Genomic DNA, 12,460 nt, shown 5'->3' with positions numbered 1-12,460 from the left:
ACCCAACCATGTATTTATTGTTAAATAGATACTTATGTACCTAGAAATGATTTTTGGAAAAAATAAAGAGCAAACTATAAGGCAGCTGCAGTTCAAGTTTGACCCGCTTCCTACTGAGTCGGCGAAAATTTGTCTTTTTCACCAGAGGTGGATAAAAACTTTTTACACCCAACCATTTTGTCAATTGTGTATTAAACATGACATTGTATTTTATAAAATTGATTTGGTCCAATTCTGCAACAATTATTTGGTAGTTCCTTCACAAAAAAACCTCATTTTGGGCACTCGAAAAATGGAAAATGAATTTTCCGTGCAAAGAAAATGAAAACTCCCTTAGGCAACATTGTTTGGAATTCCAAGATGCACCATTGTGCACAATATGAGATCATTTGAACAAACTATGCCATGAATGTGGCCATAAGATTGATCATTTGGCTTGAAAGCCATGAATCTTCACGCATGATAACTCATTTCTGTGAACACTTTTTAAAAATAATTGTCGTATTACAAGTTTATTATTTTTCATGGAAACTTGGTCACATATGATGACACAATGCGAAGGTTTTCGAATTTTTTGATTTTTTTGAATTTTTTATGCCCGTTTCAAAATGTGGTCAAAACGGCGAGCTTGACCGTTCCTAGCTAGTTGTTGAATCTTGGAAACCTTTTGATGTTTCTCTGATTAAATAGATAGTTATGTAACTAGAAATGATTTTTGGAAAAAATAAAGAGCAAACTATGAGGCAGCTACAGTTCAAATTTGACCCGCTTCCTGTTGAATCGGCGGGAATTTGTCTTTTTCACCAGAGGTGGATAAAAACTTTTGACACCCAACCATTTTGTCAATTGTGCATTAAATATGGCCTAGTATTTTATAAAATTGATTTGGTCCAATTTTGCAACAAATATATGGTAGGTCCTTCACACAAAAAACTCATTTTGGGCACTCGGAAAATGGAAAATTGATTTTTCGTCCAAAGAAAATGAAAACTCCCTTAGGCAACATTGTTTGTCATTCCAAGATGCATCCTTGTGCATGATATGAGGTCATTTGAACATATTATGCCATGAATGTGGCCATAAGATTGATCATTTGGCTTGAAAGCCATGAATCTTGACACATGATAGCTCATTTCTGAGAACACTTTTTCAAAAGAATTGTCGTATTACAAGTTTATTATTTTTCCTGGTAACTTGGTCACATGTAATAACACAATACGAAGGTTTTCCAATTTTTTGATTTTTTTAAATTTTTTATGCCCGTTTCAAAATGCGATCAAAACGGCGGGAATGACCGTTCCTAGCTAGTGGTTGAATCCTGAATTTTTTTGGTGTTTCTCTGATTAAATATAGACTTATGTACCTAGATATGTTGTTTGGAAAAAACACAGAGCAAACTATGAGGCAGCTACAGTTCAAATTTGACCCGCTTCCTACTGAATTAGCGGGAATTTGCCTTTTTCACCAGAGGTGGATCAAAACTTTTGACACCCAACCATTTTGTCAATTGTGCATTAAATATGGCCTAGTATTTTACAAAATTGATTTGGTCCAATTTTGCAACAAATATATGGTAGGTCCTTCACAAAAAAACCCTCATTTTGGGCACTCGGAAAATGGAAAATTGATTTTTCGTCCAAAGAAAATGAAAACTCCCTTGGGCAACATTGTTTGCCATTCCAAGATGCACCCTTGTGCATGATATGAGGTTATTTGAACAAACTATGCCATGAATGTGGCCATAAGATTGATCATTTGGATTGAAAGCCATGAATCTTGACACATGATAGCTCATTTCTGAGAACACTTTTTCAAAAGAATTGTCGTATTGCAAGTTTATTATTTTTCCTGGTAACTTGGTCACATGTAATGGCACAATGCGAAGGTTTTCCAATTTTTTGATTTTTTTTGAATTTTTTGTGCCCGTTTCAAAATGCGGTCAAAATGGCGGGAATGACCGTTCCTAGCTACTTGTTGAATCTTGAATTTTTTTGTGTTTATCTGATTAAATAGATACTTATGTACCTAGAAATGATTTTTGGAAAAAATACAGAGCAAACTATGAGGCAGCTGCAGTTTAAATTTGACCCGCTTCCTGCTAAATCAGCGGGAATTTGCCTTTTTCACCAGAGGTGGATCAAAACTTTTGACACCCAACCATTTTGTCAATTGTGCATTAAATATGGCCTAATATTTTAGAAAATTGATTTGGTTCAATTTTGCAACTAATATACAGTAAGTCCTTCACAAAAAACTCATTTTGGACACTCGAAAAATGGAAAATTGATCACGACCATTTTAGATGGTCATAACGTCAGCAAAGCCTGCACTTCGTTCTCATTGGTCTATGGGCATGTCACGCGGATCAAGCATTAGAGACCGTTGGATACTGCCAGATCCAACGGCCCACACCCCTCACCCTGTCCTCACCCACACCCACCCGAAAGCAGCTCCCCTCACCTACACCACATGTCGTTGAGGACACTGACATGTGGGCCTAATTCCTCGCGGGCCCACCTGTTAGTGGCCGAATGCCACCACTCACCCACCGCACACCACTCCTCCCCCCTCTCCCCTTCTCCCCCGCAAACCACTCCTCCCCCCACGACCCGCAGCCCAAACCCTAACCCCTCTCCCTCGATTGGACCGCCGCCGCCACCCACCGTCTCGCCGATCCCGCTGCGACCTCCCCTCCCACCTTAAGCCACTCCTCCTCACCGCCGCCACCCACCGTCCCGTCTGACCTCGCCGCCAGCCGCCGCTCCCGCTCTCTCCCCCCCACACACACACACACCTGCCGCCCCCTCCCTCTCCTCCTCCCATCAGAAGAGAAGAGGGATCTCGCGCGGATCGCACCAGGGCGTCGATCTGGACCTTCGTCTGCACGAGGGGACGGTTGCGTCTCGTCCTCGCCCCACCTCAGGCGGGGTCCAGATCGAGCCGGACTCGCGTCGTCGTCAAGAGCCGACCTCGACGGAGATGAGAGGAACCCTTCTTCCTCCGTCTTCCTTCGACCTCGACCTCGGCATGTCGCTCCCCAGCTACTCCGACTCCGCCAAGGTCGCCTACGTCCTCCAGGGTATGCGCCAACGACCGATCCCCTCTTGCGCTCGCGCGTCGTGTGTTTATTGTTTCACTCGGAGTTCGATCGATCAGAACTGTTTGGTGATGGTATGTGCGGGACAATCGAATTTTGGGTAGTAGACCCTCGTGGGTCAATCAAACTTGTTGGTCAATCTAGTTTAGACCCGACAGGTAGGGAGCAGCAACAGACTCTCCCTGCTTTGTGTAGTTCATTGCATGGTCCAATGTTCTAATAACCAAAGTTCCTGTTCATCCTCTGTTTGCAGCTGCCCTGATGTCTGCCATTTACGAGGAGAACAAGGACGAGGACGGCTTCCTCTACATGACCTACAGCGGCGAGAACACCTTCGGATTGCTCTATATGGCGCTGGCTGCCACGGCAATCGCTCTGAATGCCTCCTGTAAATAAGGCGTGCCAATCAACTATGTATATATTCCGGTTTGCCTCGTCGTAGGATCTTTAAATTGCACAACCAAGAAAAATCTATTCGTGTCCTGACTTATCCTATTTGAATGTTCTGACTTATATACTATATATCAAGTAATCGACTCTGAAATACAGTAAAATCTACTGCTCCTGCGTTCATGCATGCCGGTGTGGTTACTTGTTCACTACTATTGATGCAATGTTTCATAGATCAGTGTATATCTCAGCGTTGCCAGTAATAAATTCGGGCGCTGTTGCGTTGTAATTCCTTGACTAAGGTTGCCGACAGCATGCGGGCCTTTTGTCTCCAGACCATGAGCCTGGACTGGTGGTGACTTCTGCTCCGTTTAGGTTCTGTTGACTGGTGGTGTTGCAATGCAGCGCGAGAGGGTGTCAGGACGCCACAGTGGTGATCCTGGTTCTTCTCATCACCATTATTCTAGCCTATGGGCAAGAAGTGAATTGCATACCTATGGTTATCCAAAGACAAAAGATTGCAAACAGAATCCTGCAATTCATTTTCCAAAACTTCAGTTAGTAAGATTGAAATTTGACAGAGTCATGGATCTCCTAAATTGAGTTCAGGTGAGAGATGCTTCATGAGTTTAGGTGAGAGATGTTCACGAGTTCAGGTGATATGAGGTTGAGAGAGAGAGGTGGGAGAGGCTTGGGCTGGGATGAGTGAGAGATTGCTATTTCATCTGCTGGAGATAGATTGAGAGAGAGAGGGGTGCTGATTAGTGTAGTCTGTGATTGAGAGAATCCTTGCTGCTGCTATTTGTGCTTACTGATTGATTATACAGTGATTGAGATGTTGCTATTTGTACTTGTTGATGTTATTGTTGCCATCCGATGCATATTGTTGTGATCCGTAGCTTACGCCTTGCCTGCAGGTGTCGTGCTGGCGACCGGGTTCGGAGCGCTCATATCGAAGGTGGCCGAGCACTGGTACGAGCTCTACAAGATGGACAAGCAGGGGGGCAACCTCTGGTTCATCTACTGGTGGGAGGACAAGGTCTCAGGTGTGTTGCTTTCTTCTGGATCTGAATGTTAGGATGGTCAATGTAATAGTCTAGTCTGTAGTGTAAGGTTTTGGATTGGAAACTCAGTGTGAAGTTTGGCTCTTAGGCTTGCTTTTGCTGCCATTTTTTATTGATGAATGCATTACTGCTGCTGACATTGCTTGTACTGCGTGTGTCTTGTATGTGTGTTTGATGTTGACGTTGCTTATGGTTTTGCGGGGTTCTGAGGCTGCAGCCTGGGCACAGGTACTGCCTCCTCGGCCAGCTCTCCAAGGAGGTCGGATGGAACTACGCCGACACCATCAGGGTGAGCTATTTCATTGTGCTGTTTCTTCAGTGCTCACTAGTTGCTAGTGTTCGACTGCTACCAGTGGGTTAAGATTAGTCTTTTATAATTGTTTTCTTGAGGATGAGTTACTGGGGCTGTTCAGGCCATGACTCCAAATTATAATTGTTTTCTTGAGGATGGGCAATCTTGTATAGCTGAAAGTGATACATTCTTTGAAAACTCAGCTTCTACTATTCACCTTGTAGATTTTTTATTCTGCAACATATTTGGTTTTGTCATAAAATGATTGGATTATTCTGAAGAAGTACACATGTAACCTTCCAGTGCGAGAACATTATCTTGCGGTCTTAATTTAGTCTGATTAAAAAATTGGTCATGCTCACGAGCAGTATATATGCACTTGGTCGTTTCATTGTTAGCAGTTTAGCTACACAAACTGACTGACATTGCACAATAAAATGTAGCAGATTTTATAGCAATCCTTCTTTCTCTCGTATAGAAGTACATGCTATCTAACGTGAGCAAAATCATTGCGTAACTACAGGTACATCATATGACTAATTTACACAGAATACTGAAACTCGACCCCATGCATTCAGTTTCAGAACATGAAACTAACCTGACTAGTAGCTTCTCTGGCTTCCAGTTTACAACTTCTAGGATATCAATCATTCATTCTCAAGTTGCTGCCTGGCAGCTACAAGTCGCCTTTTTCTGGAATTTTCATGTTCTTTTTTGTGTGTATATGCCTTCCTCTTCGATTTCGAGCTTGTGATTGAGGTTAATTGATGGTGGTGGTTGCGCCATGCAGATGTTCGGGGTGGCGGAGAAGGAGATGGAGTACCGGGTCAAGCTTTTCAACCGGTGAGTGATGCGCCCTCTAGCTACTGTACTACCACCAGTCCACCACCTGGGTGGGGCTTGTGAGATCAGATCGCTGGATGATGCAATGACCCAACTCCGTAGTTTTTGTTAATTATGTAGTTATATACATTGAGGGATGCCATTGTCTGTGAAAAAAGAAATTGCTTGCACTTGTCAGACGGATGAGGAGCCTAAAGTAGCTTGATAATTATAAGCCTGGTGTTTAGTGTTTTACTTCTTTAGTGATTTCCTTGCGAACTGCTATTCCTTCAGCTATGACAAGTGATTGCCATGATCTGCACCCGCTCGGACGCACCCCTGGAAGTGTCTTTCTGGGGAGATAGGTTACCTTGACCTGAGAATTTACCCTGACCGAAATTGTGGTTATTGCAGGCGAATTTGGGGCTGAGGAAAGAAGACAAGGAGCAACTTCTCTCTGGTCTGGTGGTTGAAACTTCAGGACAAGGTAGGTAGCATCCCCATCTCCCTTCCCCTCTTTATCTGCTTACTAATGTCGCTAAATTAAGGAATATTTGATGCAAATCCTGGTTGTGTCAAGGAATTCAAGAGGGATTTGTATGAACAAGTCCATGTTTTATTTAGTTAGTACCAAACAGAGAAGATGCGGTCCAGATTGGCCAATTTTGCTGCTACCACATGGATTTGTATCTATGCAACCATCTCCCTGTTGTTTGTGTTGTTTGGATTGCAAGAAATTCAGTTTTGGGTGACCTGCACTTAGTTTAACTTCTCTGAATAATCAACCGTATTGTGTCTGTATTGCTTTGCTGCTGTATTGTTTCTCACTCATGACTGATCTACTGCTAGGTGAAGGTTTTCAAATGTTGAAGGAGCATGACAATAGGAACTTCTGTGATGTCTTGTCATCTATTTTATTTTCTTTTCTGTAGAATAGTTTTGTTTGGCACTTACTGGTACCTTGGATGTAAAGATATGTACTGCTAGAACGAATGCATGTAAAGATATTTTGGGCTCCTATAACATTTCATGTTGCTTTGAAAATGTATCGGAACTGGGCTAGGCCCAAGATAGCTTGTAGTGTGATGTGTTGTAATGTCAATGGCATAATAAAAAAAGTTGGACTGGATCAATTATTTTGGCCCAGCCCAAGATATATTGAACAATTATTTCTGAGGAGAAAAGTGAGAGGCCCAGCAAAGAAATGGCCCAGAAAAATAGAGGAAAAAGATCTGTCATCAAAAGGGATGTGCAAAGAAATTAAAAAGGCCAAATTGTTGGGCCAGGCCCATGTAGCTAGCGAAAATTAACAAAAAAATATATATTAAAAAGGCTGAATTAATGGGCTCGGCCCATATAGACACCAAATCGGACCGGGCTGAATCTTATCCACGTCAGCTTGCCATGCTGGATCCTACGTGGCTTGGGGAGGCTGCTAGTGACCAAAATTTTGGTCGAAGAACCAACGACCTTTTACATATCACAAAGAAAGTCGTTAATTTCAGTTTACGACTGCCAACTTTGACCTTCTGTTTTTGGTCAAAAAAAGGTCGCAAATGAAAAACAATGACCTTTCAATGACCAATAGTGGTGGTCGCAAGTTGACATATTTCTTGTAGTGGTAGTGCTTCTTCAACCTCTGGTCTTGTTGCTATAGCCGCCCAAAGCAGCGCCGGTCGTGCCGCATGCTCCTGCCTGCCGTGGCCGGCTGTGCTGCCGCGGAGGCCTCACTGCCCCCTTCTATTCCCACCGCTGGCCAGGCCCTGCGGCGACGACAGCCTCACACCGCAGCCGAACCAGTGAACCCTCGTACTCCTCTCCGCGCCGGCTTCCACTGCCGCGTCTTCCCCGGCTCCGCGTCGTCCCTTTCCTAGGCTTCGCCGTCGTCCACCGCCCTGGTGCTCTCGGCGCGGCGTGGTCAACATGGTCAAGGAACGACTTCCATCGGAAGAGTACTGTCGTGGAGGGGCTGACAGCTGGGTCCACGACCGCAGCAAGGAAGTGCCTCCTTATTACGCGCAAAATAATTATTTCTCCACCTGACAACGGGGACCCACCGGACGGGCCATCGTATTTCGCGTGAAAAACGTTTCTCCCTGACTGCTGGGACCCACCAGCTACATCTTCGCACGCAAGGAAGTGCGTCCGGGCAAAAAAAACGATTCGCCCCCTGACTACTGGGACCCACCAGCTACATCTTCGCAGGCAAGGAAGTGCCTGACAGTTGGGACCCACCTGGTCGAAGCGTACGTAGCGTTGTCATTCTGGTCGCGAACGTGTACGTACATACTGGTCGATGTAGAGGCGCTCACGTGTCATAGTAGAGGCACGCACGTAGCATGTACACGTACGTACAGCGGCCAGGGTGCAAGAAAGTAAATACGGCCACGTAGGTACATACGAGCGGGGTCTCGAACGCCTACTCGCGCGTACGTACGGCCAGGGCTCGTGTACATGGCTGGGTCGGAACGGAGAAACAGCGTCGTCGTCGTGTTCATGGGCAGCCAACCGGCTGGGTCGGAACGGAATGCGTCGTCGTGTTCATCGGGAGGGCTTGGACGGAACAACCAATGGAAACGAGGCCTGGCATACCGCAGAACGGAGGAAACGGCCTTGTGTTCGATCAGCCACGTTCGAAACGGGATCCTGTTCATCAGGAGGGGTCTGGCGTACCGCAAAACAGAGGAAACGGACCTTCTACGGTCGAAACGGGGGTCCTGTTGATCGGGAGGGGTGTGGCGTACCGCAAAACGGAGGAAACGGACTTGTGTTGGAGCGCTATGGTTGAAATGGGGGTCCTGTTCATCGGGAGGGGTGTGGCGTACCGCAAAACGGGACTCCACAGGATACTGTTCATCTCCACCGTCGACCCCCTCCAGCCTCCACGGGCTACTGTTCATCCACCGTCGACCTCCTCCAGCCTCCACCTGCGACTGTTCATCCACGGGCTCCTGTTCATCCAGCCTCCACCGCGCGCTACTCCACCGGCTACTGTTCAACCAGCCCTCTCCACGGGCTCCTGTTCAACCACCCCTCCACGGGCTACTGTTCATCCAGCCCTCCACCATCTACTGTTCCTCCTGCCCTCCACGGGGTGGTCCTATTCATCCTGCCCTCCACGGGATCTTGTTCATCCAGCCCCAACCGGCTCGAACGATTGGGGTCCTGTTCATCCACCCCCATCGGGAACTGTTCATCCAAACCCCCCAGCAACGCTCACTGTTCATCCAGAGGCAACGCCACAGGGTCCTGTTCATCCACCCCCACCGGGAACTGTTCATCCCAACCCCCCCCCCCCAGCAACGCTCACTGTTCATCCAGAGGCAGCATCGATCGGCTTCAGTTAGCAGCAGTAGCGAAGGAATCGCTCGATCGGGTTCAGTTAACAGCCATCGATCGATCGCTCGGGTTCAGTAACGCGTAGCCTGCAGTGCAATCGCTCGGGTTCAGTTAGAGCCCAACGCCTCGCTCGGGTTCAGTTAGAGCCCAACGCCTCGCACACACGCGCGTACGTACGAGAGAAACGCGCATCGCTCGGCCCCTGACCACCCACCGTAACCGGGGACTCCCCGATATTTTCCGCGCCCTCGCTTCTACCACGGTTTTTTCCGTCATGGACGGCCCAAAGAATGTCATGCAGCTGCGTCTCCGTCTCGCCCAGGACGAAAAGCCCATTTTCTGTCATTATTTTTTGTCATAGAAGTAGGACCCCACCACATCTATGATAATACCGTGTTTTGTCGCAATTATTGTCATAGAAGTGTCATAAGTATGATAGAAAAGATTTTCGTTCGGCCCAAAATGTCACGGATGTGTCTTTTTTTGTAGTGCACCCAGCATGTTCATAAAAGTGTCAGGCAGCCTCTGCAGTTTGGGACAAGGAGTGATGTAGCAAACAGCAGAGTTATCATAATGAGATGGGTGAAGGGGAGATCTCTCCTTTTATATACGTGCCTCTTGGAGGAAGTCCCAAGTATGATACTGAAGAACTCGAAAGCATCCAACTCGTACTTCGGTGTGGCAGAGCGGAGCCTGAGGTGACGGCCTCCCCCCATCTCTAATAAGCAGCAGAAGAGACCAATTAGTATCTAGCTAGAAGCATATCTATAAACATAGAGCCAAGTTTCTAGACATGAAAGAAAACTGAGAAAAAAAAGCAATGCACTTGTGCTCAACAACATCAACAACACTTAGTTAATTTGGTAGGTTAGTTGGCAATGGCAATTGGCACCCTTCAAAACTAGGGATTTCTTTAGACGTGAAAGAAAACTGAAAATGTTGAAAAAAAGAGCATAGTAATCTAAAAATAGGGGAAAATACACTTCTTCTTTCTCCTCTTTATCTTCTTTTTTTCATCTTTCTTCTTAACCAAAACTAAACCTAAAGTTCCTTCTGGTGTGATCACATTGGAATACTTGTGGCAACAAATCATAGTTGCACCATATTTTAGGTGGCTCTAGGTGCCACACACCAAGCAAACAAACAAACCTCAAATCAGAAACTAAGGGTGTAGTGTCGTAAAATCAATTTACTTTGTATGCAAATCAGAACAAGTACCACATCACATTACCATAGGATCCTATTACAGAAAAGGTATGTAAATGCAAGCTGGGGTAAGACATTATAACCATAATCAAGCTGCAGCCACTCCGATCAACACGGCCTCTTGTTTAGATTGAGATTATGCTTTCATGCCTATGCTAGTGAGAAAGACACGCTGGACTTTCCTTCGGCTTGCTGAATGTATAGTTTGCCTTTCCGCAAAAAAGAAAAGAAAAAGACGGGTATAGTTTGCCTCTTATGACAGATTCCATAAGCAATATGCATGCCTTGTTGTTTTCTCAAATTAAACTAATTCGAGTGTTGCTGATTGATGAATTTGAATATATGCAAAGGAATTTGAGGAAAGCTTTTGCTCTTCTCACTATTAGTTTCATAATCTTTTATACAACCCCTTCAAGGAGTCTGTGGATAACTTTTGTTTACAGTTCACTAGATATGTGTATTACATTCTCTATTGGAAATGCATTTGAACTCATTTATCACAAATACTAATTCTAAAGTTTAACTATGATGATACGGTTGCCATGTACCTACCAAGACATGCCAATTTTTTTTCTTCTATACAAAACAACTCGTGCACTAATATTTACTTCACTGAAAGATTTTTCACTTTGAAGGGAAATAGTTTTTGTTCCATCATCTATTAACAATATAACAATAATAATTCATTATATGCCAATGAGTTGAGAAATCTGGCACTACATTATTTAAATGACACATAAAGCATAATGTACAAAAAATTGATCATGCATAACTAAACACTGTGGATCAATAATAGTATAGAAGATTATCTAACTAATAAGACTACTAGTGAGAATTGAGATTATACACAATTATAGTAGAGAAGATGCTATCTATGCTCTAAACCTAAACTAAAGTAAACCTAAACTAAACCAAACCTAAAATAAACCTAAACTAAACTTAAAATACAGAAACAAAAACAGAAAAAATACAAGAGGTCTCACCGGGTGGAGGAGAGGGGCGTCGGGGCGGCCGGGTGGAGGAGGGGGCGCCGGAGCGGCGGGGAGGTCGCGGTGGTGGAGCAAAGGGCCGCCGGGTGGAGGAGGGAGCGGTGGGGCGGCCACGGTGGTGGAGCAGAGGGGCGCCGGGGCCGCCGGGGTGGAGGAGGGGGTGCCGCGGCGACGTGGGTGGCGTGGGGCGACGGCGGCTCAGGCACGGGGCGGGGAAGGGGGTCACCGGGGCTGCTGGGGCGGTGCGGTGACAGGGGTGGCGCGGGGCGGCGGCGGGGCGGCGGCGGCACGGGGGCGGGATGGTGCGGGGCGGCGGCGGCTCGGGCGCGGGCGGAGAGAGAGGGGGGACAGATGTAGGGCGCGGGTGGGTGTCGATATGGATTTTAGTTAGGGCACGGTTCTTTGCCGTCCGCCAGCAGACGACAAAGATCCTAGCTAACGGACGTTTGCCGGCTAGAAGAGATGGTGACAAAAGTGCCCAAAGACTATATGCCGTCTGCTGGTGGACGGCAAAGACTTGGCTGACGGCAAATATGGTCTTTGCCGTCAGCTTCTATTGAGCTGACGGCAAAGAAGGTCTTTGCCGTCGGCTAGCGGACGACAAAGACCTGGCTGACGGCAAAGATCCTGATTCCAGTAGTGGATGGTTATATGATCCAATTAGATTAGCATTGTTGAGAGATTGCACTAGCGAAAGTACGGACCCTAGGCCTCATTTTCAAGCATTGCAATACCATTTGTGCTCCATTTTATCAATTGCTACCTTGCTGTTTTTTATTGTTCCTAGTACAAAAATCAATATCTACTATCATTACTATACTTTTGTCACCATCTCTTCGCCGAACTAGTGCAACTATACAAATTACCATTGTATTTGGTGTGTTGGGGACACAAGAGACTTTTTGTTATTTGGTTGCAGGGTTCTTTGAAAGAGACCATCTTCATCCTACGCTTTCCATGGATTGATAAACCTTAGGTCATCCACTTGAGGGAAAATTGCTACTGTCTTACAAAACTCTGCGCTTGGAGGCCCAACACAAGTCTACAAGAACAAGTTGCGTAGTAGACATCAGATGGCAGTTCCTTACCTCCCTTCGTCTTAGAGGGAAAAATCTTAGTCTTAGCATCCTTCAGATTCTTCATAGTGACAATTTGATAATAATCCCAGGTGACTCAACAAATATAGCTATGCTCCCTGGCAACGGCGCCAGAAAAATGTCTTGATAACCCACAAGTATATGGGATCGTAACAGTTATCGAG

At 45.7% G+C, this 12,460-nt stretch overlaps 1 protein-coding gene across 2 annotated transcripts; it reads left to right on the top strand.

The window, feature by feature from the left end:
• Positions 1-2,595: 2,595 nt before the first annotated feature.
• Positions 2,596-6,941, top strand: LOC109780358 (uncharacterized). 2 transcript variants are annotated; one of them, XM_040399141.2, is made up of 7 exons: positions 2,596-3,079; positions 3,351-3,485; positions 4,405-4,533; positions 4,762-4,840; positions 5,634-5,686; positions 6,080-6,152; positions 6,515-6,941. In XM_040399141.2, exons 1-6 carry the CDS (start codon positions 2,980-2,982, stop codon positions 6,136-6,138), a joined length of 555 nt encoding a protein of 184 aa, XP_040255075.1. In that variant the 5' UTR covers positions 2,596-2,979; the 3' UTR covers positions 6,139-6,152; positions 6,515-6,941. The 2 variants fall into 2 exon arrangements, with proteins under 2 accessions (XP_040255075.1, XP_040255073.1); XM_040399139.2 differs by having other exon boundaries at positions 4,769-4,840; positions 6,515-6,940.
• Positions 6,942-12,460: the final 5,519 nt, after the last annotated feature.

Source organism: Aegilops tauschii, chromosome 1 (assembly GCF_002575655.3).
Source record: "Aegilops tauschii subsp. strangulata cultivar AL8/78 chromosome 1, Aet v6.0, whole genome shotgun sequence".
Classification (NCBI taxonomy): Eukaryota; Viridiplantae; Streptophyta; class Magnoliopsida; order Poales; family Poaceae; genus Aegilops; species Aegilops tauschii.
This window is presented reverse-complemented; position numbering and strand designations above follow the sequence as displayed.